The 26,238-nt window shown below is 40.7% G+C and overlaps 1 protein-coding gene across 1 annotated transcript in view; it reads left to right on the forward strand.

Annotated features, from left to right (window-relative positions):
• LRIG2 (leucine rich repeats and immunoglobulin like domains 2) overlaps nt 1–25,097 on the forward strand; it is a 39,697-nt gene extending 14,600 nt beyond the window's left edge. The window contains exons 2-18 of the mRNA XM_034770611.1: nt 2,121–2,192; nt 2,753–2,827; nt 3,491–3,625; nt 4,384–4,527; nt 4,662–4,805; nt 6,065–6,208; nt 6,454–6,597; nt 9,745–9,825; nt 10,571–10,642; nt 10,792–10,860; nt 12,509–12,672; nt 14,957–15,277; nt 16,417–16,698; nt 17,711–18,160; nt 18,730–18,879; nt 22,077–22,361; nt 22,987–25,097. Of these exons, the coding sequence (XP_034626502.1) occupies nt 2,757–2,827; nt 3,491–3,625; nt 4,384–4,527; nt 4,662–4,805; nt 6,065–6,208; nt 6,454–6,597; nt 9,745–9,825; nt 10,571–10,642; nt 10,792–10,860; nt 12,509–12,672; nt 14,957–15,277; nt 16,417–16,698; nt 17,711–18,160; nt 18,730–18,879; nt 22,077–22,361; nt 22,987–23,219 (2,889 nt within the window). The 5' untranslated portion in view covers nt 2,121–2,192; nt 2,753–2,756 and the 3' untranslated portion in view covers nt 23,220–25,097. The remainder of the gene's footprint in view (nt 1–2,120; nt 2,193–2,752; nt 2,828–3,490; nt 3,626–4,383; nt 4,528–4,661; nt 4,806–6,064; nt 6,209–6,453; nt 6,598–9,744; nt 9,826–10,570; nt 10,643–10,791; nt 10,861–12,508; nt 12,673–14,956; nt 15,278–16,416; nt 16,699–17,710; nt 18,161–18,729; nt 18,880–22,076; nt 22,362–22,986) is intronic.
• The last annotated feature ends 1,141 nt before the right edge of the window (nt 25,098–26,238 follow it).

The following is a 26,238-nucleotide window of genomic DNA, read 5'->3' on the forward strand; positions in this document are numbered from 1 at the left end:
CTGTTATCTTTGGATGCAGCAGTCTCAAACATTCGAAACAAACTGTATAATTTCAGATAATGCCCTTTTTGTCTTCAACTAAATTCTGAGTTGAGAGAGAACCAAGTTTTCAAGAAAGTACATGCATCTCTGGTTAGACTGTATCCCATTCAGTGTTGAAGCATAAACAGTGTTCCCAGATTCTGGCAAAAAATTAAGCTCAGAGTTTTTTTGGAGGACTCCAGTAAGGATTTTTAAGATCCCATTCAGTGTTTATCCCAAATCCCCATCTCTCTCTTTATTGATGGAAATCAGGTCAGTGTCTGCCACAACTATCTTCTGTGGTGTAGGGAAAAGTTAACAAATAAGGTTTCAGATGTGAGCTCACTCAAACTGGAAAGTTGTTAAAACGCCAAAGGACTGTGAAATCATGGAATTCACTTTAAATGATTGAAATCATTTTATGTTCAAATTTGGTATTTTATAAAGAGACTCATCCTTTCTCTTTAAACAAAAACAAAACCCACTCTTAGCTACTAATGTGCAAGCCTAATTTAAGGATGGCATGTGTGATTGCACTTTAAGATTCTATTTAGAAATAGCCATTAGAACACCATTTATAAACGAAGCAGTTGCTTGTTCCATGGGTCAAATTGCTTATAGCCATATGCACCACCTCTTGCTGATGTGCTTATAACTCATACAGCCTATATCTGTAACATATTTGTAGCCTCTATTAATCACTTAACCTTTTATAAACAATGTATAAAGTGTGGCTGTGTGTGTGTTATATCTGAGTGGAGCGCCTCTCTAACAAAAGGAGAGCTACTATTGCTGATACCACCTTAATTTAACTGTAACATGCCTAAAGCTATAATGAAAGTATCTAATACTTCTCTGATAAGCAGGTGTGACACCAGCTAGGTGAGACAGAACTTTCTATTTTAATAAAGACCATTGTTGAAACATGTAGGCATATGTCGTTGGTGTGCTTGCTAGGGTGAGATAAACAGTTACCATTTCTGTTATCTGCACTGTTTCACAAAGTTGCTGTTGTTGCCAGCCCTGTTCTAATATACCATGTTTGGGCTGTCAGCACAAGCCACCTGGGTTTCATCTTTGCCCTGGATAGAAGCCAAAATGCATTAACAAGGTGGATTTTTAAAAAAAGTATTTTAATACAACCTTGTTATGGAGCGACAGTTCTCTCTCTCTCTCCATAGTTAAGGCTAGAACCACATTTCTGTTGTCAGCCTGATTTTGGTAACCGTTGTAAGTCCCTGCTCCAAAGAGCTGACAGTCTTACTATATGCTTGTCCAGTGTCCTGCATGATGGGGCTGCAATGTCTGCTTGTGGTTGTAGGCCCCATTGTATAACAATTGACATGTTAGGTCTGAGGCAAAAGCAGAGCATTTTACAAAATGTGAAGTGAATTGGGTAAGACTTAATTTTTCCTGTTTCTCTATCTACCAAACTCTTACATTCCCTTCCTACTGTTCCATTTGTCCTCCCTTTTTCTCATTAGTGTCCTCCGTAAACAAAAACAAACTGGAGCTAAAACAGTGCTTCTGAATGTGCCCTCGTTCCTTTTCTTTTCCTACCTCTTGTTTGTCTCTTGCTTATGTGCTCTTTGTGCAGGAATTGCTCTTTAAAATAACTCGCCTTAACTGCTAAGATGTATGTATCTGTCAAGGGTTTTACCCTTGGGGAGGGTGAGAAAACAGGGTCACAACTGCAAAAACCTTCCCAGAGTAATTGCTGGAATCTTAAAAGGGTATTCTCAGTACATCTTTTGAAGGTGTGGGGAGTCTTTCCTAGTGAGCTTTGGAAAACTGCCATTAAACTTCCAGAAAGTGCTCATGGCGAATATTTCATGTGATCTCTTTATCTGTCAACCCATATTTATTTTAACTAACAGAGTTAGTCCATTAATGGCATAAAGAACTAGATTTTTCCAAGTAATAAATATAGTAAGCTAGAGGGAACCTTTCTTATTGTTTGGTGTAATAATATATGTTCCAAAAAATATGAAAATTGATTTGACCTGCTTGTGAATTTTAGATGAAACAACTTGTAATGTACAGCACACAACTACTTGGGTCCAGACTATAGAATAATCTCTTTTCTCTTTATTCTCCAGGGATTTAAGTCATAATCACTTACTGTCCTCTAACTGGAGCATTGGTTTGTCTATTCACACACTGCAAGAAGTGTAAGTTAATCTAAGTTATCATTGTTTATTTTAAACACTTCGTTGCAGAGTTCTTACATGTTCATATTTAGGATTCTAACTTGTCTATTTCTAAGCTCCGATTCCTAAGGCACATCAGGATGGTCTGAATTACTAAAAAATATTTGAAGCAAGGTAGCAGAAATTGACAGCCCTATTTTAGTAGCACAGTACGTGTAAGGCAGAGATATGTTCCACCCGCAGAACCACATTTCATCAGGAAGTGTAGAAATCTAGTACTCATTCCATTATTTTAAAATAGAAACAGGGCATCACTTTGTTTTGAATGTAGCTAATTTTTAGATGCCATTAAATTAAATTAACTACCTAAAGCGGTTCTGTTTTTTGGATTGCTGAGTCTTCCAAACTTTTGTTTCTAAACTAGCTCTTAAGGGGTCTACCAGCACTGTCTACTGCAAAATGTCATTCATGTAGCTAAAGTGTTCACAATACTATAGTATCCAGAGAAATCTTTCAGTTGTTTAGCTGTCTAGAACGGCTTTTCCCTTTTTGAAGTGTCAGTAAAGAAATCTCTTTTTCAGGAAGATGAATTACAATGAGCTAAGCGAAATTCCCTACTTTGGAGAACCAACTTCTAATATTACTATTCTGTCATTGTAAGTAAATATTTAAAGAGTTGAAAAAAATGTTTTCTCTTATAAGCAAGTGAAAAAGTTTGTCTCAAAGGAATTGAAAGCAGCTAATTTTTTAAAAGCTAACCTTGTTTAAATATCTTTTTGTTTAAAATGCTTCAAGGCAGATGTACAGCACTTTTTTTTTTTTTTTAAAAGCACACATCCCCACAAAAAACATTAGTAACACAATTGACCAAAAGTTAACTCAAAATCACCTGCAAATGCAAGCTACTGGGAGTGTGGGGTAGGGGTGGGGGAAAGAGAGTGGGGGATTTCTGTCATGCACTCTGATAAACAAACCTGAGGTGCTTTGAAGCAAGGCGGGGGTGGAGGTGTCTGTCCCAGACTCAAGGATTCCCACAGGAAACAGCTTACCTCCAGCCCCCCAGGGGCTAAAATCTGACAGTTAAAAAAACCACCTTTACTGTCAGAATGGCTGTGGGGAGGGGACTTCCAACATTGCCAGGACCTGAAATAAGGTTTTATGGATCTTAATCAACACCGGGAACGGTACGTTAGATTTTTTTTTAAACTCAAACATGGGTTATTAATCCTAATCCTTGGACCCCTCGTTAGTTATGGTGCTCATCCCTAGTGATGGTCTGGTGATTGTCCTCATGTTGCTGCTGTTTCTTTTGTTTGTAGAGTACACAATACAATTCCAGAGATAAATGCTGAGCAGCTCCAACTTTACCTTTCGTTGGAGAACCTAGACCTTAGCTCTAACCTCATATCAGAAATTAAAGCTTCTTCATTCCCACGAATGCAGTTGAAGTACCTGTAAGTATAATGAGGTAACTGATCTGTAGTGTGCTGGAAGTATATAGTTACATTGTAGTACAACCTAACATCACCTTTTTCCCCCACAGTAAAAAAAAAAAAGGATATGAGAACTAGTGACTAGTGGGAGTCGGAAGGAGTCTTTTTCCCCACCCAGGCTGAATTGTTGACTAGCCATGTGCTTCTTATGTAGGCAATGTTATAAATGTGTTTGTACTTTATATACCGATAGGAATCATGATCCTTGCCTCAAAGAGCCTTACGGTCAAAGGTCCCATCTATAGTGGGATACTGACCTATTGCATAGTTCAATGTGTCCCTCTGAGCAGTACACCTGCTAATGTAGATGGGACAAAATAACTTAAAACATAATGGTACCAAGTCATAATTATGCTTTCTCAGGCTGTGTTGAAAAGGGTTTTGTCCCATCTACACTAGCAGTGACTTTCTTAAACTAACATGCCTGAGTCTGACAGCCAGCATTGGGTAACTTCCTAGTGTACCCTGGTTTTTGCTGACCTTAGCCAGGTCACTTGATTGTCCCTGTCTTAGTCATGCCTGCTCTTGCCTGTTGTCCTTTTTTGGATTAAATAGGTTAACCCATGATACCAGAAATTGAATTCCTGAAACTGGGGACTGGATGAGACCAAATAACTTTACAAGAAATTAGTTGTAATACAAATATTAGTTTGATGTTCTTATGCAATTTTAAAGTAGAATTTTCTATGTTGAGAAAATCTTTTCTCCTCCTTTCTTAGGAATCTGAGTAACAACAGAATAACTACCCTAGAAGCAGGCTGCCTTGATAACTTATCCAGTTCTCTAGTGGTGGTGAAACTAAACAGAAACAGAATTAGTATGATTCCACCAAAGATCTTCAAATTGCCTCACGTGCAGTTCCTGTAAGTGATGTCCCTTAAACTCAATGAACAACATTTAAAATTGTATCATTTGCTGGAGAATGTGTCCTTGATAGATGCAAGTCTGTCTTAGTGAAAGAGATCTAAACACTTACAGCTAACTTATTTTATTTAAGGGAACTTAAAAGGAACCGGATTAAAATAGTGGAAAGTCTTACATTCCAGGGACTGGAATCCTTAAAGTCATTAAAAATGCAGCGCAATGGGATTAGCAAACTAATGGATGGAGCATTCTTTGGATTGGATAATATGGAAGAACTGTAAGTATGGCTGCCCATAGCATTTTGTTAGAGATCCTTTTCAGGCACCAACGGGGAAAGTGGGTCCTCACTGTGTCTCTCGTGATGCCGGGCTTCACTGGAATAGTTGATGAGTAGTACAGAAAATGTGTTTACATTTCTACTCTTCCCTGTGGAAGCTTACGGCTTCACATCTTTCATGGTAACTTCAAAGAGGATGTAAAGATATTAGTGTCTCTCTCCCTTCTGCCAGCTTAGCTCCATTCACCAAGGTGATTCAGAAAGTGTCACCCTCTCACTACTCCATTGATAGAATCTGTGGCCAGTATTCTTAAGATTTCTCCAGTCTTCTCACTGTAATGCACAGCTATTGAGTAGACTGTATCCATATATGGTAGTTGCATAGCAATCCCTACAGCTTCAACCCTGTTATTGTGGCCCCAGCTATTGGTGCTGTCCCAAAGCTATGATTAGGTATGCATTTTGCCTTCCCAACCTATCCCTGAACCACTCTTCTCCAAAGAATATAGAAATGAAACAATCATTTCTGATTATCTGATGGCATTACAAATAGGACTGCCTTCCAACTAAGGTATGATTGATAGTAAAGCTTGGTGTCCCCATAAGTTCAATGTCCAATGGGAAGTCTCCCAGAAACTATCCAAGGGAATCTCAAGTTCAGACTCTCACTCAGTTTTCCTACTCTTGCCATCATATGAAGAACTAAGAAATGAAATTGTGCAAACTACTTCATTAAAAAAAAAAAGTTACGGGGGTGAAGGGTTGGGGATGGGAAGGGGAAGCGACCTGGAGTCTCTTCTAATACCTAGGTACAAGTGAGAATGCTAATAATCCTGGACTTGCTTTATGTTAGTGGTTTAACTATAAGGTCTTGACTTTTAGGTGTATGAGTGTTTGACACAGAGGGATCTCATATGTATCACCCAAGCAGTGCTACCAAGAGATTTTAATAGAGTTGATTTAAAACAAGAGGCCATATCTTCTACTGGATAGAACAGAGAATTTTGAGTTAAGAATAGAAGCCAGGATTCTCACTGTGCCACTGGTTCACTGTGACCTTGGGCAGTGATTTACCCTTTCTGTGGGCATCCATTTACTCCTCTGGCCTCTATAACCAAGGTATAATCTTGTCTATCCCACAGGAGTGCTACAAGGCTTAATGTTAGCAAATCACTAAGATCAACTGATGGGAAGTGCTATAAAAATGTGTTACTCATTGAATGTCTACTTGGAAAACATTTTCTTCTCTAATTCTTTAGAGAACTGGAACATAATAACCTGACAGAAATAAACAAGGGCTGGTTGTATGGCTTACGAACGTTGCAACAACTCTACATTAGCCAAAATGCCATTAACAGGATCAGTCCAGATGCATGGGAATTCTGCCAAAGACTTTCTGAACTGTAAGTGCTGGGCTGCATTTCAGTGGGGACTTCATGATGTTACCAAGAACAGATTGGCTAGAACAGCCATAGAAAATGCTGCATCTCTTTTTGCTAGGCCTTTGTCAAAACATTCTAGTAGAATGTTTAAGTGAAAATAAATCTGAACAGGGAGTCTTGATTTCTGATGACCTCATTGTCTGATATTCTTGCCTTCAGTTAGTCTCTTGTCTCTTCCCCTTACTGTGTACACTTAATGTTTTTAGAGACTTGTCGTACAACCAGCTGACCCGTCTGGATCAGTCTGCCTTTGTGGGACTTGGCTTATTGGAGAAATTAAATCTGGGTGACAACAGAATCATTCACATTGCCGATGGTGTCTTTAAAGGGCTGTCAAATCTTCAAACTCTGTAAGTGCAGAAAGGTTCCAATTTAAAAATTCCTGTTTACTTTTGCTAGCTTCCTTAGTTGTAAAGCAAAGGCTGTGATTGCTACTGACCATGCGAGCCTGTAAAACCTTCAATAGGAGCCCTAGTCCCTGCTGTGCTGCTATCTTGCCTTTGAAGGGATGGAGGGATTGAGAGGGCTGTCGGTAGGAGTAATTGCTGCCCAGAGTCTTAAGCTTTAAAAAAAAAAAAACCCACTAACTTTAGTGCTGGCAGCAGCTTGATAGTCCTGGAGAATATCCTGTTAACCAACAGCAAGAGTCAGCGCACACCATCCTACCAGGGTACTTGAAAACCTGCTCTGGAGGAGCTACCTCTCTGCAGGGACCATTGGAGGTGGTCTAATCATCCTTTTCGTTCAGTAAGCCAACACAAGTATCTGCTGTGAGGATGCCTTGTCAACTTGGGCCCAATTGTTGCTTTTAACTCACTCAGTTTACAGTGACTGGGTACCATGGGAATAAACATGTAAACCAACATAAATAGTGAATCCACGTTAGGCATAAAAATTACTGTTTAAGCCTTCCCCCTTTTCTGCCCTCCACACATGCTCACTTCACAATGCGTATATAACATAACAGTGCAGAAAGATTTACCACGTCTATTCTAAGGTGTAACTGTGCACATATTTTTATAGCTTCATTAATACATGTAACTGTGACTGGATTTATCCAGCAATAAGGATTCAATCCTGGTTCTTGCTAAAAACATCCTCAGAGCTGAACGCTTCTAATGGTTCTACACAAAGCTAGCTGGAAAAGAGTGCAAGTTTATAACTCTTCTGTCAGTTCATTAAGAAAGTGCCTATTTAGGCAAAATCACTGGACACTTATGTAAGCAGTCATATTCTGTTAACCTTAATGCAACCTTTTAATGAAACAATTAAAACTAATCTCTTAGATTTAGAGTAGCACGAAAAAGAACAAGAGCAGATTAATTAGTAGGTTTTGTTGGGCTCTTAAGGGGCGTCAAACAGCTAACAGGCAGGCCTTTTGGTTCAGGGTCGCCGAATGTTCGCAGACAAGGGAGCAATGGTGATTAACAAGGCTCGGAACATTCATGCCTCACCGCACATGAGGAGCAAATTCTGTCAGCTCACACAGTGAAGTTCTATTTCCCCCTCTCCCTTCCCTCTTGGTGCTTTACCAACAAAAACAAAACACCAAATTGGTCCAAATAGCACAGGTATATGCTCACCAAGACACATAATTTAATAGTTAATTTCCATTGTTAGTCCTCCATCTGCCCAGTGTGTGTGTGTTAAGATTGACTTAAGTATTACTCTTTGTGCCTTATGCTCTTTAACGCTGCTTCTTTTAAAGATAGTAAACTTGTAGGGTAACCACACAAACTGTAGATAAGATATGGGTTATGTATTCTGTGGATTAAGAATATGTGCAAAATAGAAATCAGATATCTAAAAACAGAACAGAAGTTCAAAAGTCTTAAATCTTATCACCTTGTTTACTTTATAATATTATGTCTGACTGGGCATTAACCGTCCGAAACTGTAAACTCGGCTGACCTAGAGAGTATTCTAGAAGTAGTTATTCCTACTGCTGTGTTGTGCTACATTTATTCCCATGTAACCACAGCGTCACTTACTTGGAACAACTTTCTGATTAGAACCTCACTTTCGGGATGTGTATGTTGCCTACCCCCTAAACAAGTCTTCAAAGGGAAACTCTCTAATTTAGAATCAAAATTACTTTGGGTCTAGATTATGCAGTCTTTGCTCCCAGTGATGCGCACTGCTACCCATTGTAGTTGGTGGGTCTGTTGTGTGCACCAGCACTCGCCAGCGTGAGTAAAGTTGCACATTCCAGCTCTTTGTTAGTAATGGTGGAATTCTGGGCATCCTGAATTAAAGTTAAGCGGATTAAAAGGCAAGTTAATAAATGGTTCCTACCTGTGGAACGTGTTTCTGCAGGTGCTGAACCAATTACTTCAGTATTACAAAACGAATAAGAATGGCTACTGCCACGGGCAAAATACTGGACTAGGTAGATTTTTGGTCTGTTTCAGTATATTAATGTCTATAAAGTAAAACTTCCATTCTAAGCAATGATAACAATGGTTCTGTTTCACCATAAATACAGCAAAGGAAATATTTTTTTTATATTAAATTAGGCCCATTCACTATTATTGTCCTTAATTTTATTTAGCGCTCTTATGGCAGTTGATTTGTTGCACATGAGCGCTATCGTACTGATAAATGCCTATATTTTAATGAAACATCAATTGTTCTGCATTAATATTTCTCCTCACAACTCACTGGTATATCTGCAAATACCTCTATATGCTAAGATATTAAAAGGCAGATGAGAAGGGTCCCTCCCTAAAGGAAAAATCCTAGGTAAATTTGACTTTAGTTTAAAAGGAACTTTACTGAATCTATTATTTCTCCCCGCCGCCCCCCCCCCTTTTTTTCCCCCCTCAGTGAATCATTTAATAATCCCTCCTAAACCAGGGAGTGCTGTATTGGTTTTAGTATAGAACAGCAGACTAAGTTGTAAGGGCAGAAGTGCCATGCAGGGGTCAAGCAGAAATCCCATTAGCTGGTAACAAGATTTGTGAGCAGAACAGCCGCGCTGTATTGCAAATCTCCTACTTCATGCTTGGCAGCCCTACGCTACAACCTGTATGTAATCTTTTAATATGCTAACGTTATCACAAGCCTGTCACTTGAAGATTAACACTATGAATTTATTGCTTAATTCACTTACGCAAACCAACTCACTTCAGGAGCCCCTCCCAGTCTCTAGTAAATAGTCCTGTCACCTGGTGATCACTAGCCAGACTATTGGTCTTTACCAAATATCCAGTCAAGAGACTGTACCTCAGAGCTTCTTGGTTTTCTTTGTGATTCGGCCAGTGATGCTGTGACTTTAGGCAATTCACTTACCCACCTTGCACAGTTAGTTTCCCCATCTGTATAATGGGGTGTTTATCTTCCTGCAGGGATGTTGAGGCTCAGTGTTTGTAAAGTACTATGCAGTAGCACAGTACTACTTATACACACAGAAATTCTGTATCCCCAGTCATTAGTAACTAGCAATGATGAATATAATTTTTCCCAGGCATGTAAATGAGGCATTTCTACTCTTGTAGAGATTTGCGGAACAACGAGATCTCTTGGGCCATAGAAGATTCGAATGAAGCCTTTGCAGGTCTCAGCAGACTCAACAAATTGTATGTATTACAAGCCCCGGAAATGACCTCTTTCCAAGGCATTGGAATAGAAATGAAGACAGAAATATTTTTAATAGTGCATAGTTTGAACACAAATATGATTAAGTCTGAGAAAAGCCTTTTCTGTTAAGAGCATTTGTATTCAGTATGGTCTCTGTATTAAGTAACTTAGACTAAGGCTAGGAAATTGAACTCTTGCTTGACAATAGTGTTCAGGTGTGGGTGTCTCTGATGTAGTTTTGAAAATGATGGAAGTACTTGTAGGATAAAATTGCTTCCACTATCATTTTAGAAAACATGATTTGAGACCTGAAGTCTGTTATGCATTCTAAAATTACTGTCTGGGCTATACCTAAGGAAAGTTTTAAGTGCCAATAGATTTTCAGGTAAAAGCTTTGCTGAAAATCATTGTTGGCGATTCGACTTCCTAACAGTCAGAGCTAATGAAATTTACTTTCATCCTTTGACAGGGCTACTAGTTAGCGCCCTTTGGTTCACTTCAGCAGGTTCTTGTCAGAATATTTGACTTTATTTTAAAATCCTTTTGGAAAAGCAGTTACCATGTTCTTGGGTGGGAGTGTCACTGGTATGCATGTAAAACTCCCTCATACTAATGGGAAACTTGTATACAGGTAAGGAGAGACCTAGCAGCCCTTGTTCACATTGGCCGACACTACGCCACATTATATTGTATTAAAATATTTTGTCTGTTAAAGTCTTCTTTGTTGGGGGGGTTGTCTTTCAGAATCTTGCAAGGAAACCAGATCAAATCAATTACAAAGAAAGCATTCTCTGGTCTTGAAGCACTTGAACATCTGTAAGTACTTTGTCTTGTAGTTCTTGTAGCTTTTTCTGTCTATCAATTTCAGACATGTCTGTTCTTCAAACATGCAAATATCACAACTGTTCAGCGTTAGAATATGAAATGAAATTTTCCCATTGTGACTCTTCTTGCTTAATTTACAGAGATTTGAACAACAATGCAATAATGTCTATCCAAGAAAATGCTTTTGCTCGGACTCACTTTCGTGAATTGTAAGTATATTTCCTTATTACAAGTTAGACCATATTGTGTCCCTTATAGACCTTCCTACGGTTTTGCTTAAATATGTTCCACTTCCGTTACAAAATATCAGTAAAACAAAGTAGGCATCAGTGGTGGTAATTCCTATGTAAAAATTAAATTTTTAACAATGGCTATAGGGTTTAGCTAATGCCTGCTAGAATTCATATCTTCTCTTCCTGAACATAATTACTGTAAACTATAATACTTCCTTGCAGTGTTTTTCCAACTCTTTTGCTCTTTCATCTTGAGAGCAGTTCATGAGAACTCTTGCTTCGGGGTGTGGGTGTTTAAAGCAGTGCTCTGATTAATAAAGAGCTGGGGTTAGCTTTTGTTATCCCCACAATGGCAGGAGCCAAGACTTTCTGGGTGTCTGTAATTGGCTTTGTCACTTGGTGTTGGGAAATTCTTATCTGCATTTTTCTGTTTGACAATCCCTTGTGATGGCACTGAACCAGGTTGCAAATTAGGACTGTACTCCACGTGGCTTGGTGGAATCAAATTTCTCTGCTGTAAAATATATACTAAAAATATAAAGTAAGGAATGTTCTGAAAACATTTTAGAATGGGGGGGCGGATTAAAAAAAAGGTTTTAATATTTGTGCATGTCTGCTTTGAAATAGAACACAGAGGAAGTCTTTATAATCCTTAATGGTCCAACATGCAGACTGATGCTGTTATGGTCATTAATGTGGCTCTTAGCAGTACCCCACTCCTTATTACAAAATTAAATGCTTCATGTGGCCCCTCTGAGACTAAATTAAAGCTGTTGACTTGTCTGCTCAAAAATCTAGCCTGGTTTTCAGACAATTAAGAAACAAAAGCCTCAGATGATATTTCCCCATATAAAAAATTCAAAGCATCTTGGAACTTGGCCAGTGAACGGGAGAAATGGCCAAATGGAAACCTTTCCGAGGGCTTGACTAGCCTCATGTTTTGAACCCCCTTTAGGGGGAAAGGGCCTTGTATAAACTTCAGCAATACAGGGATTTTACTAGCTTGGCGCATACACTTGCTGAAGCCACATGTGATCTTCAAACATGTAGAATGTTATATAATGTTGAGAGACCCACACACCCAGTGATATTCTATGGGAGTATAATTCATAGCTCTGTAGAAGATGAAGTCTGAATATCATGTAATCTGTCTCAAAAAAAATTATCTATTTAGTTAATCCTGGCCAGATGGGCTATTACTTAGTTTCATATTCTCTTCACTGAGAGAAGGAAGGTAGTGAGACATGTTTTCTACGTTAGGCGCTCCTGTGAGACTTTATTTACTGTCTTGTATGTTTTTAAAGTGGGGGTTGTCATTCATGGACAAGAGTGGATATTGCTGAAAGGAATCCCTTATTCTTTGGTACATGCCCTTTCTGGTTCTAACTAAACCCCAGATTCACTCTCCAGAAGGGGTGAATATTTTTTTCAGTCTAGTAAAGACTTCCTGATATGGCATTTACTGACAGCAGCCAGTAGGTATCCTAAGATCCAGATACCGTGGTGGTGGGCGCTTTGTATGTATGTGCCAATGGTGTTCGGCTGCTTTGTCACCACAATATCCGAGATGAGAAATGAGTAAATAAAATTAATGACTTTTTCCTTTTTAACCTTGTTTCTGCAGGATGTTGAACACCAGCAGCCTACTCTGTGACTGCCAGTTGAAATGGCTGCTTCAGTGGCTCATTGACAGCCATTTACAACAGGCTGTAAATGTTAGCTGTGCTCACCCCGAATGGCTAGCGGGACAAAGCATTCTCAATGTGAATCCTGAAGACTTTGTCTGTGGTTTGTATTCTTAATGACTTTGACTTAGGGGTATGGTAGTGCCTAAGTAGAAATGCACCCTTCTTGGAAACCAGACATTCGTGTTGAATTGAAGGAGATTATTGGGCTAATTAATGGAGATAAAAAAAATTAATTTGTGTATGCATGCATCACTGGGCCTACCATTGCTTTTTGGTTTGGCTCTTTCCATGGCTATATATTTTTCCCAAGTTCCCTGGTTTCTATTGCACTGAGGCACTGTATAGTCTACTATAAGAGATTCTTCATCAATGATTTAGATAATGGCATAGAGAGTACACTTATAAAGTTTGTGAACAGTACCAAGATGGGAGGAGTTGCAAGTGCTTTGGAAGATAGGATTATAATTCAAAATGATCTGGACAAACTGGAGAAATGGTCTGAAGTAAATGGGATGAAATTCAATAAGGACACATGCAAAGTACTTCACTTAGGAAGGACCAATCAGTTGCACACATACAAAATGGGAAATGACTGCCTAGGAAGGAGTACTGTGGAAAGGAATGTGGGGGTCATAGTGGACCACAAGCTAAATATGAGTTAACAGTGTAAGATTGTTGCGCAAAAAAAAGAGCAAACATCATTCTGGGATGTATTAGCAGGAGTATTGTAAGCAAGACACGAGAAGTAATTCTTCCGCTCTACTCTGCGATGATTAGGCCTCAACTGGAGTATTGTGTCCAGTTCTGGGCGCCACATTTGAGGACAGATTAGAGAAAGTCTAGGGAAGAGCAACAACAACGATTAAAAGTTTAGAAAACATGACCTAAGAGGGAAGATTGAAAAAATTTGGGTTTGTTTAGTCTGGAGAAGAGAAGGCTGAGAGGGGGCATAAGCTTTCAAGTATATAAAAGGTGGTTATAAGGAAGAGGGAGAAAAATTGTTCTTAACCTCTGAAGATAGGACAAGAAGCAATGGGCTTAAATTGCAGCAAGGGAGGTTTAGGTTGGATATTAGGAAAAACTTCTGAATTCTCAGGGTTGTGGAATCTCCATCATTGGAGATTTTTAGGAGCAGGTTGGACAAACACCTGTCAGGGATGGTCTAGATAATACCTAGTCCTGCCTTGAGTGCAGGGGACTGGACTAGATGACCTCTCGAGGTCCCTTCCAGTTCTATGATTCTATAAGAGGGGAAGTCCTGTGACAGGACCATTTGTTTACGATGAAAATTTGATGTGGCTCAAATTCTTGACTGTCTACTGTGTAGAAGGTGTTGAACCCAGTAATAGTGGTTCTCTTAGTACCGAGGAGGGCATGGGTAGCTTAAATTTTTGGTACCACAGGATAGTCTGGGCATTCTGGAGAGTGTAATACTTATTTGGCTTCCTTTGTCATAATATCAGAGTGCCTCACAAACTTGAACATATTAATCCTTGTGAAAGGATTGTGAGGTAGGAAAGTGCTATTATCCGCATTTTATAGATGGGGAAACTGAGGTGGAAACTGTGACTTGTCTAAGGTCACACAGGGACTCTGTGGAAGAGCTGAGAATTTAATCCATGTGTCCTGAGTTCCAGGCTAGCACCTTAACCACCTGGCCAGTCTTATCCATCCACATGTCTGTTTTCCCCAACACCCTACCTCCTTTTATGGTCAGTAGCAATCTTTGGTGGGTCTTGAGCTCCTAATTCCTACCTCAGTGTTCCCAACCTAACATCTGCCAATGGATTAGCACAACTGAAGCTTTTTGCTAAAATAGTAAGCATTGAAATAGGTATGTTGACATGTAAATTGTCGTCAGACGTCAGTCAACACTCTTTAGGGAGGAATGGGACAGTTCATATTTCTCAGAGATTTCTTTAGGTTGTTTGTATGCAGACATATCGCAGCAAGCCACCAGTTTACATTGTGTGATGCCTATAAAGAGGTCTTTGCTGCCATAAGAGTTTCTATCCCTTACAAAATAAAATTAGATTGTGCAGCACAATTATGCATCTGTGTATAGAATCTGCATCAAATCCAGGTAACTGGAAAATACAGGGTCCTGATGAAGACCTTGAGGTGACTTTCACCTCATCTGTTCTTGTTGCTTATTCTCTGTGCCCGCACCTGTTGTCATAATCCTGTTTCGCAGCTTCATTTCCCCAGCAGCTGATTGATGTCAAACTGAAGATAATTTAATGTGGGGAATAAGCAGTGGAAGCAGATGTTACCTACGATACAAACAGCATTGTTTCCACATAAAATACCTTTCAATATTTTTCTTGCAACATCAGCTGCATGCTGAAGGGAAAACCTGATTAATCTTGCTATCCCTTTCACAGATGACTTTCCTAAACCACAGATAAGAGTACATCCTGAGAGCACAATTGCTCTAAGAGGCATGAATGTGACTTTGACTTGCACTGCAGTAAGCACCAGTGATTCACCAATGTCCACTGCATGGCGTAAAGACAGTGAAATATTGTATGATGCAGAAGTTGAGAATTTTGCCAGGTATCAGCAGCAAGATGGAGAGGTCCTTGAGTACACCACAGTCCTGCATCTTTTCAATGTGAATTTCACCGATGAAGGAAAATACCAGTGCATTGTCACCAATCACTTTGGTTCCAATTATTCTAACAAAGCCAAACTGACTGTCAATGGTAAGCAGATATACTAACAAAAGAGAAACTTCATCTTATATTTAGAGGTTATAATTAAACTTTTATCTAGAAAAATGTTTTTCAAACTAGTTGTGATTTACAAAAGCTTATGATTCCCCTCATTGAAGTTGTTCCAATGTTCGTTCAGACTCCATAAAGAGGCTCACAAAAGCAGGAATAAAACTGGCTGCTTCTATAATGGGTCTGTGGAGAGGAGTCGTGTCCAGAGCTGGCTGAAAAATGTGCATGATATTTTCAGCATTTATCATCGTTCTCAAACCTATCACTTCCATAAGCGGTAAAAAATTGCAACACTTTTTGGCAAAAATAAATCAAATTTTGAAAATGTAAAAGTTTTCACCAAACTCTAGTCACGATTTGTGAGTAATTCTCTCTCCAGTCCAGTAAAATGGGTGCAGCATTACTGTTTCTAAACTGAAAGCTCCCCCCGTTGGCTGAGCCAGCCACCCTTCCCCTATAAACACTTGCAAAGCCGAGGGAGACAGACACAAGTAGATCTACCACATAAAACTGAGGAAACAACCATTGTATTGAGATATTTTAGCCCCATTTAAGACTTCTGTTGTCATGACCCAAAAGAAGATGGCCGAGAAACATGCTAAACCAAGCCTTTAGAGAACACTAGCTAAGTGGAGGGGACTGTCCGTCCAGAGCAGACATCCATTCTAGGAGACACCAGTTTTGTCTGGCTTGCTCCAAAGGCACTGACTCTCCTAGTGGGTGGAGAGCCTGTGAGCATTTAGCAGAGCCATGTATGATATTGCTATTGGCTATTAAGGTATAATTCACCTCTTCTTTTACAGGGGACAGAAAAGTATGAGCAAATAAAGACTTGTGAATTAAGCTAAGCCGTGCTGCTTTCACCTTTTACTGAGAGGTAGTGGTTGGGACATTTGTCCCCCACTAAGATGGTCTTAATGGGGCATTGCAGATTTAGTTTTCCATTATAGAATTTTAAATAAAAGAATATACTGCATTTGTATAATTCCTACAATCCTTTAAAAGAATCGCAGTAGTCTGTAAGATCTGCTACAGTTCAGAGACTCCTCTAGTATAGAGAAGAACTTGGTCTGAAAAAAATTTTTCACATTCAGTTCATCATGTCTCCTCCACTGCAGAGCTGCCTTCCTTTCTGAAAACCCCTATGGATCTAACTATCCGTACTGGGGCCATGGCCCGACTTGAGTGTGCTGCTGAGGGCCACCCCTCTCCCCAGATCTCCTGGCAGAAAGATGGTGGCACAGACTTCCCTGCAGCACGAGAGAGGCGAATGCATGTTATGCCTGAAGACGACGTGTTCTTCATTGCAAATGTAAAAATAGAAGATATGGGACTCTATAGCTGTATGGCACAAAACATCGCAGGAGGTCTATCCGCAAATGCCACACTGACGGTGCTAGGTAAGCAAAGCACAATTCTGAAACTGTACAGGTCCTTTCACTTAACTTTTTTTGTGATGATGGTAGCTGACTTACATGAGAGGTTGATAGGGAATCTAAATGAATTGGATGCAAGTTAATGTGCTACCAGAGTGGCATGTTTCTCTGATCTTAAGGTAGCAGTTTGAGCCATCTTAAAAAATGTGACTAAGCTATCAAAGGACCAGTGTTCTACTTATCTAGTTGTAGATGGCATTTTGCAGTAAAGAACAATGGAAGAAATGTATTTTCATGATGTGCGTGGCTATAGCAGAGTTCCCTGTTGTTGACTCGCATTATCTTGGGGAAGTTGAATGCCAAACTTGGAAACGGTTTCTAATGCTGCTCCCTTCATCTGTTGTCCATATCAATCTGCTTAATGAAATAACCTCTGATTAGTCACTCACTGCTCAGCTAGTCTGCAGCTTCATTTACTGTATATGTTGGCATGGGTTTGGGGGGAGAGAATTATGGGGACACTTCTTGACTAGGTTGATTTTATAGATTTGATATTTCCAGCTTTAACTCAGGGAGCTGAACTTAATCACAGGCGGCCTGGACTATGCTGAGCTGGTATAGGAAGGAAATGCCACCAGAAAGGCTGTGTTTGGTGGTGGTTTTGTTTTTTTTAAGATCCTCTACCCCCCCCCTTTTTTTTTTTTTACATTAAGGTCATATATAAACTATAGAAATGGGAAAGACTTCATATCACCCCATGCAGTGTTACCTTCGGTGTATTCAGCAAAGTTCTGTCCAGATCAGTTCCAGTGAGTCCACCATTCATGGAAGTGTCTTCCATCACATCAGATCTGTCACAGTATTTCCTGGCCACTGTTCTCTTTGCCCATCTCTATTTTCAAACTCTGGGATTGGATTCTAAATATAATTTGCTACACATAGGAAGGTTGCAATTGAGATTCTGTGCAATTATCTTTTTAATTCTATTTGACTTTACAATATTAAAATAACTTTTCTTCCTTTCCACCATATCCAGAAACTCCTTCGTTTGTCAGGCCTCTGGAAGACAGGACAGTAACCCGAGGTGAAACTGCCGTGTTGCAGTGTATAGCTGGTGGCAGTCCAGCCCCTCGCCTGAACTGGACTAAAGATGATGGGCCCCTGACAGTAACAGAACGACACTTCTTTGCTGCTGCCAATCAACTCCTTATCATTGTGGATGCTGGGTTAGAGGATGCTGGGAAATATACGTGCATTATGTCCAACACACTTGGCACAGAGCGTGGCCATATTTACCTAAATGTATTATCTTCCCCAAATTGTGATTCCTCCCAAAGTGGTATTTTACATGAGGAAGATGGCTGGACGACAGTTGGCATTGTGATTATTGTTGTAGTCTGCTGTGTTGTGGGCACCTCTTTGGTATGGGTTATAGTTATATATCACATGCGAAGAAAAAGTGAAGACTACAGCATCACTAACACAGGTATGTAAAATACAAGGCCAGTTTACTTCTGTTGTGTTTTAACCTATGACTAAATGAAATAATTCCATAAAGAATGTAAAGGAAGAGACCTAACGGGGTGGAAGCCTTTGTTTGTCACAGCTGAATTCCTCTTGGTTTATGCACAGGGTCAACTGGGTATATTCAGGCTTTCTCTCTCTCTCTCTCTCTCTGGTGAGAGGAAGAAGTCAAACGTGCATTCTTTAACATTAAACACTTTATACCTTGTCAATCATGGTGCTCTTCTGAAATGAGGGAAACAAATGAAGTTCACAAAGTTGGGAGTAAATAAGAATTTTAAATTTATGTCTGGGGGAGAACACTTGCAAGACTTAGAGTAAGATGAAGATTGGTTCTGTTTGCTTTTTGGTTAGTATCTCTTAGCCAGATATGTGGATTTTTCATTTCTTGAGGAGAAAGGGGATGGCACATGAATGAAATCCTTTTCTCAGTATGTTTGCATTAGTCGGCTGAATAGCATCAGCACCACTTTGAAATCCTATCACTTACTGTTGAGATAGTCAGTGTTAATCTCTGTGTGTCTCTTTCAGAGGAGATGAATTTACCTGCAGATATTCCCAGTTATTTATCCTCCCAAGGAACTCTTTCTGAACCTCAAGAAGGCTACAGCAACTCAGAGGCAGGAAGCCATCAACAGCTTATGCCTCCTGCAAACGGCTATGTGCACAAGGGAACAGATGGTAAGTATGCCCCTTTGCATCGCAGCATTACGCAAAGCAGGGTAATGGGTAATGGTATTAGCACTGAAGGTGAAATGTTTTAGAAGACTCTAGAAATTTTAGAATTTTCTTTACTCTAAATTTAAAAACCCTACCTCTTTTTCTTAGAGTGCTGGTCCATATATATAATATTTATATCTATCTATCTATCTATATGTGGTCCACTTTTGGGGTGCATGCTCCCCACATGCTCGAGATCAGAATCGGTGACAATTCATTGGAACTGTGTCTGTGCCCAAATGCCCTCCTTGCCCCCTGCGGCACAAAGGATGGAGCAGCCCATGGCTGCAGAACAGGACTGAGAGCAATGTGCCTGTCCCTTGTTGTTTGTACATGTTACCTATGCAGTGTAGATCAGAGGTTAATTCGCTTTGGGTAGTCACGTATTCGGTTCCATTCCGGATAGCTTTTCTGGATACTGGGCTTTAGCCCTTATGGCTGAGCAAAAATCTTTGATGTTCAAGTATTGTCCTTCATGTAAGTGTGCTGCATCCCTTGGGAGGCACATTGTTGATAAAAGCTCCATCTTTTCTAAAAGAACCCATACGGCAAGGGAAGCTTGCCTAAAACTTACCTTCTAGACAAGTTAGTGAGGTCAGCTTCTGATCAGGGTAAACAATATCCACCCAGATCTGAACAGTCCGCCGCCAGAAGTACTCGGTTGACTATGAATGTTATGACTGCCTCTAGTGCCACAGCTTCTGAGAAGCTGCTTCCACTTCGTCGTCTTCATTTGCTGAAAGCAATAGGATGCAGTCATCGTCTTCTGAACAGGCTTCTGTCTGAGAACCTGTCAAAGAGGCATAGATCACTGCAGCTTTCCTCTCACAAGGGTAGCACAGGACCCAAGTTGGGTTCCTCTGCACCCAAAAACACTGTTCTCCATATACCAGTACCGGCCAAAGAGCGCACTCAAGCAGTTTCCATCTGTCTCTCTCTGCGACACTGCCTGTTGGGCACTCCATACTGACACCAAGGCTTTCTGCTCCAGTACAAGCTACTTTGGTACAAATTCTGTTAGCACAAATGTTCTGCCCCATCTACCTCACAGTTGCTGCTCATGGTACTGATGGTCTTGATGCTGAGATACACAGCACCAGATCTAGTAGCATCTGTCTTCTGAGTCACCATTATCATAAACCGTAAACATTCCCCTAGCTATATCAATCACTGTTATTTCTTCGGCACCAGAAGGTGTAGGGTACCAACAAAAGATTTTCCCAGAGCTACTAAGGCTTTTGATACAGTCCCATATGATATTATCATAAAACAAATTAGGGAAATATGGTCTAGATGAAATTACTAATAAGGTGGGTGCACAACTGGTTGAAAGACTGTACTCAGAGTAGTTGTCAGTGGTTCGCTGTCAAACTGGGAGGGCATATCTAGTGTCCTGCAGGGGTCAGTCCTGGGTCCAGTACTAGTCAAGATCTCTATTAATGACTTGGATAATGAAATGAGAGTGTGCGTATAAAATTTGCAGATGACTCCAAGCTGGCTGGGGTTGCAAGCAGTTTAGAGGACAGGATTAGAATTCAAAACAACCTTGACGAATTGGTCTGAATTCAACAAGATGAAATTCAATAAAGACAAATGTAAAGTACTACATTTAGGAAGGAAAACCGCATCAGCCCACAGGTGTCAATTAGTGACCCTCAACAATTGCAAGTCTCTGAAGTTCATCAGTCAGCTGAACTTGCCCTGCTGCCATCTTATCTTCACCTGATGCTGTTGTCCCATCTGTTCCATCACACCCTGAGGACTACAGCGCTTTTCTTAGATTCCAAGGCCAGAGGGGGCCATTGTGATCATCTGGTCTGTCCTCTTGTATAACCCAGTCCCTAGAACTTCCATGAAACAATTCCTAGAGCAGATCTTTTAGAATAGCATTCAATCTTAATTTTAAAAATTTGACTTCCTTCATCAGATGGCAGAGACAGTAGAGATTCCAACTGATATAGGGCAGTAGATATCCCACAAATTGTTAAACGTGTTGCGCACCTCAGTGCCAGGCTGGCCGGCTGGCTGACTATGCCATAAACGAGGGACAGTTAGCAGCTGCACAGCTCCTGAGGCAGATTCCCGCATCACTTTTCCCCCAGCATCCAAAAAGGCAGACAGAAGGTCCCAGATACCATCTTTGGAATTCTAGTATTTTTACACTCATCCTACACCTGGATCCCTTGTTTTCACTGCTGCTCAGGAGAGGACAGAACAGAAAAGCTGCAAGGCAACACCTAAAGAAAAGGAGCTCAAATGCCTGGATCACCTCTGAACCAAGAGCTACTCTGCCCTCTGTCAGCCTCCACTTTAGGATTGCCAATTACCAGGCACTCTATGCCATTTTATGTAATCATACTTGGCAAGAAGTGTCAAACTTCACAGGACTAGCACAGGAGGCTAGATAAGAATTAGATCACCAGTAGTAGAATTTGTATGGACAAGCACTCGAAGAAAAAGCAGTTACTTACTTTACTGTAACTATGGTTCTTCAAGATGTTGTCCATATACATCTATTTCATGACCGGTCCTCCAGCCTTATTACTACAGGACCTGTGTTCTGTTTTGGTGAAGGAACTGAGAGATGGTTGGCCCCAATCCACCCTTCATGCTCTCAGATGGGAGGTGGGGGGTGCAAAAGGTACTCAGGATGCAGGTGTGACCCCAACAGAACCTGGCTAGAAGCTTCTGATCTGGAGAACATGGGGGGAGCATGTGCATCAAGAGTGGGAAATAGACACAAGCACTCGAAGAACCACAGTAATTGTAGGGTAAGGAACTGTTTTAATACAAATGTGATTTAGGAAGACATGCATGTTAATTAGATACTGGAACGTCTTTGCTCTTAGAACTTACAAGGCAATATGAGGTTGCTTTACACCACAGCAAGCTTCTGTTCTCCCAGGCAAGCTCTGAGACACAGGGCTAGCATGAATTTGGGTGGCTATGCATGTGAACATGGCATATTTCTCCTGCAGCTTATTTTCCAAAAGAAGCAAGCATGCATTGTGGAGTTCAGAACCAATCCTATGTCAGTGTCTTTCTCACTATGACACGGTGATATTGCATGATCAGTTGCTTTTATAGACAGGTATGTAGAGATCAGGCATCCCTACTCTTTTAAACAAAGAATATTTTTTGTTCCCCCATTGTGTCAGGTGGCACAGGGCCATTAGTGATCTGCTCAGATTGTTACGACAATGCAAACATCTACTCCAGGACCCGTGAGTACTGTCCTTATGCATACATCACAGAAGAGGACCCACTGGATCACACATTGTCCGGTCTCATGGTACAAGTGCCCAAGGAGACCTATCCAACACACACCCAACATGAAGCCAGCACTCTGGATAGTCTTATAGTAGACAGAGAAACGTCTGCCTTTCTTACCCATCATGACCGAATAAGTGAGAAGAAACTCTCATCCCAGCAGACTAATAATGGTAAGTTCATGACTCGTCCTCTTCTTCCAGTCCGATGGCACAAGCCTGCCTGTTACCTTATATATTTGCACTGGACTAATCCAACTTTATCTGGTCAAGTTGTGTGTGGGGTAGTTAATCTAATCACTGAACACTTCCTCTCCAGACTGCACTTTGAATGAAGACAAATCTGAAGCTTTGCACCAAATGTCCAAATGCTCCTGGAGTTGAGAGAAATTATATACATCATCAAGTATAATTCTCTGCCAACATTTGTCTTTGCTTTAGAGTCACACAGATATCCCACAGGAAATCCAAATAGCACTTTTGTGTGTTTACTGAATAGAATGCCTAATGTTCCAAAGCACCTGAGAAAAAAACGTTGTCTATTTAATAGAATCAAGGTTTTTTGTGATTCTTCCAGAGAACCTTTGAAGAAACTTGCAGGCATGTTGTAGCTGGTTACAGTAACAGATTGCTACAGTGGGAAGGCTTCCAGTAAAATGTGCCCTCAAAGCTAAATAGAAAATAATCTTGTTAAGAATGTCATATTGCCAAATCACATGGAGTTTAAAGAATCCTTGTTTAGAATTTTGGTGCATTTATCATGAACTCAAATGCCTATCCATTTTTTTTTTTCTCTCAGAACCTTTTCAGCTACCCTTATGGGGACTAAACAGAGACCTAGGGTTGTCGCACTCACGCTTCCCACAGCAGCAGTCAATCCATGAGGAGGCCCCTCAAGCTCTCCGAAGTGAGGGAGTCATTGATGGTGAGAGAGAACAGGCTGTTTCGTCCAGACCTTGCCACAGGTTACGTGAACATAACTTTGATTTTAACAGGACTCGGAACATTCAGGAATTTAGTGAAGCCACATAAAAAACAGCAAAGTGAAGCTTTGGAAGCAAATTCAGATCAACTGACTTTGTATTTTCTACCTCAGGATTAACCCCTTGCCCAAAGATGCTGTATACACATGTCTACAATTACAAGCTGAGTGGACCAAGACAGACTCTCTCAGCTAGGAGTGGGATGATGGCACAAGCTTTTGTCTCTTGGATTTACTTGTGTTGGAAAGATGGGGATCCACAGCATTAATTTATGGTTGGACAATTTTGGTGAATGAAGTGAACTCCACTACAAGAGTATTGGAAGGCATGAGCATAATGATGTCATATCAACACAGGCTGTCTGTTCTGAAATTCTATCAAGAAGGCTTAGCTGTTTCATGTTGCCTTTCATGCTCCCCATAGAATTCTCCAGTAATTGCAAGCATACAGCTCTTGGCCAGCTTTCTGATCCTTTAGTCTGCTAGCAGGAGTTGCATCATTGTGTCAACTGGTAACTTTTTGGAGGGTTGTTTTTTTTCTCCTGTGAGTAAAGTAGTGCTCTAGTTCAGGGGTTCTCAAACTTCATTGCACCACGACCACCTTCTGACAACAAATTACTACAGAATCCCAGGAGCGGGGACTGAAACCTGAGCCCGCCAAAGCCCTGCCACCCTGGAGGGAGTGCAATGCCCCACTGCCTCAGGCTGGGGGGCCAAAGTCCAAGGGCTTTAGCCACAGGCAGGAGGCCTGTAACCTTAGTCCTGCTGCCCAGGACAGAAGCCCTTGGGCTTTGGCTTTGGCCCTGGGCCCCAGCAAGTCTAAGCCAGCCCTGGCGACCCCATTAAAATGGGGTCGCGACCCACTTTGGGGTCCTGACCCACAGTTTGAGAACTGCTGCTCTAGTTGTAAATAAATTTGCATTCATAAATATTTTGTATACACTACACATATAAATGTGTTGGCCGTAATGTAAATATTTTTTATTATGCCAAAAATACTGTAACATCCTGTTGTAATCTTGAGAACTGGCTATCAAACCATAAAGATTTGTTCCGATTAGGTTTTGTGGATCTGAAAGCTTGTTTCTTCAGGGATAGATCTATCCTTTCATGCTGGGAAGAAGTGGATGTGTAGGCATGTCAGTGAAATTGTCACCCTAGTGAATAGCATTGATTTACATACAGCTGTGTATGCCTCTGGCTTGACAGTATACATGTAAACTGCTCCCTCTTCATTACATGGTCGGGGTTCTTGGGCACCAAGTTTGACCCACTTACATCTGTTTGAAAAGTTCTGTAATTTGTAGGAAACACTACCTCCATTTTTCATGGAGCATGAAGTCTCACAGAAACCCTGAAGTAACAAACCAGAGCCTAATCTCGACTTTCCCAGGAGTTCTTGTAAGCAGCGAGCAAAACAAGATTAAAATGGCATGCCTTGGCAATATCCCGAATATGCAAAATGACTTTTCTTCATAGTCATCTGGGAAAGTAGTGTTAGGTGTGAAAAATCAATGAGCTCTGAGTAGCTCCTGTCTTTAGACTCTGCCAAGATCTAAAATGTCCTCATAAAAAGGCCTTTCTATGCCATATATGGCAGAGAGCTCTGGCTGGATGACCTGATACTCTGCTACCTGTAGGGCCGACTTGCCCTGGTTATGGTCAGTGAGCTGCACCGATACAGGCAGCTAGTATAGTGCACTTCCAAGTAAAGTTAAGCCGCACCAATGCAAATACCAGCTTAGTGTAGACAGACAACTTGGCTACTGTTTTCACCAGTGCAACTTTCTCCCTACTTGGAAGTGGTATACAAATCACGGCTTATAGCATTTTTTCCTGTCTTGAGGAGATGTTTGCACAAGTGGCTGGTCACAGATGGTTGAAATATGCAGTGCAGACAAGACCTTAGTCTCCCAAAAAAAAAAAAATCAAGGGTAAATTCCCCCTCTCATCTCAGGGAGGTGTCAACATCGAAGCCTAATTCTGATCACAAATGCAGCCATATCATTGGTGGCGGCTGTACCAGAAACCTCCAGCTACTCACCATATGTGTGTGGCTGGACATAAAATCATACAAAATGTAGGGCTGTAAGGGACCTCATGAGATCAAGTCCAGCTCCCTGCGCTTTGGCTGGACCACGTAAACCTAGACCATCCTTGACGACAGGTGTTTGTCCAGCCAGTTCTTAAACACCCCCAGTGATGGCGATTCCCCATCCTCCCTTGGAAGCCTGTTCTAGATTGTAATTACCCTTCTAGCTAAAAAGTTCTCCCAAAAATTAACCTCCATCTCCCTTGCTGCAGATTAAGCCAATTACTATTTGTCCTACTACGAGTGGACATGGAGAACAATTGATCACCATCCTCTTTATAATAGCCCTTAATATATTTGAATATCTCCAATCCATTTGCAAAAGGGCGAGTACTGAATATGCATCAGTCAAATACTCCTCATTTTAGACGTTTAGATTACTGGGGGCAAGCTGTGAAGTGGATGTCCATGGTGAAGTGTTGGATGTCATGGTGTATTGTTATGTGGGTTTTCTAGTAAGCCGTTCCACAGCAGTGGTGAATATGCACTTCTGAAAGCTAATGACCCCTATCTGTCAAAATATCAGAGGTGAAATCCTGGCTCATTAAAGTTAGTTCAGAATCTTGCATTGACTTTAATGAAGCCAGGATTTCACCCTAAATTATTAAAGAGTACGAGACTCATCTATGAAAAATGAGGAAACTTAAAATTTAAATCCACTACTAGCCATCTTTTCCCTAGATTTGGAAAGCAGTTCCCCTCACTGCTGAGGTTCCCTGTGTGACTTGTTAGCAACAGAACCACTCGATGAATGTTGTCTTCTCCCCAGCAGCACAGGCAGAGAAGTGTCACCAATAACCTAACATATATAATATATGCTTCAAAGAAATAATATCATCCTACACTGCCTAAAAAGCTGTCACTTTCTGGTAAAATCATCTAGGTAGAGATGCTCATTTTACATTGTTTTTTCATGATTTCCATCTATTTTGCATCTTCAAGGACACAATGAGCTTATAGCTAAAGTACTTGGTGGT

The sequence above is a fragment of the Trachemys scripta genome, chromosome 4 (genome assembly GCF_013100865.1).
Source record: "Trachemys scripta elegans isolate TJP31775 chromosome 4, CAS_Tse_1.0, whole genome shotgun sequence".
NCBI classification, from domain to species: Eukaryota; Metazoa; Chordata; order Testudines; family Emydidae; genus Trachemys; species Trachemys scripta.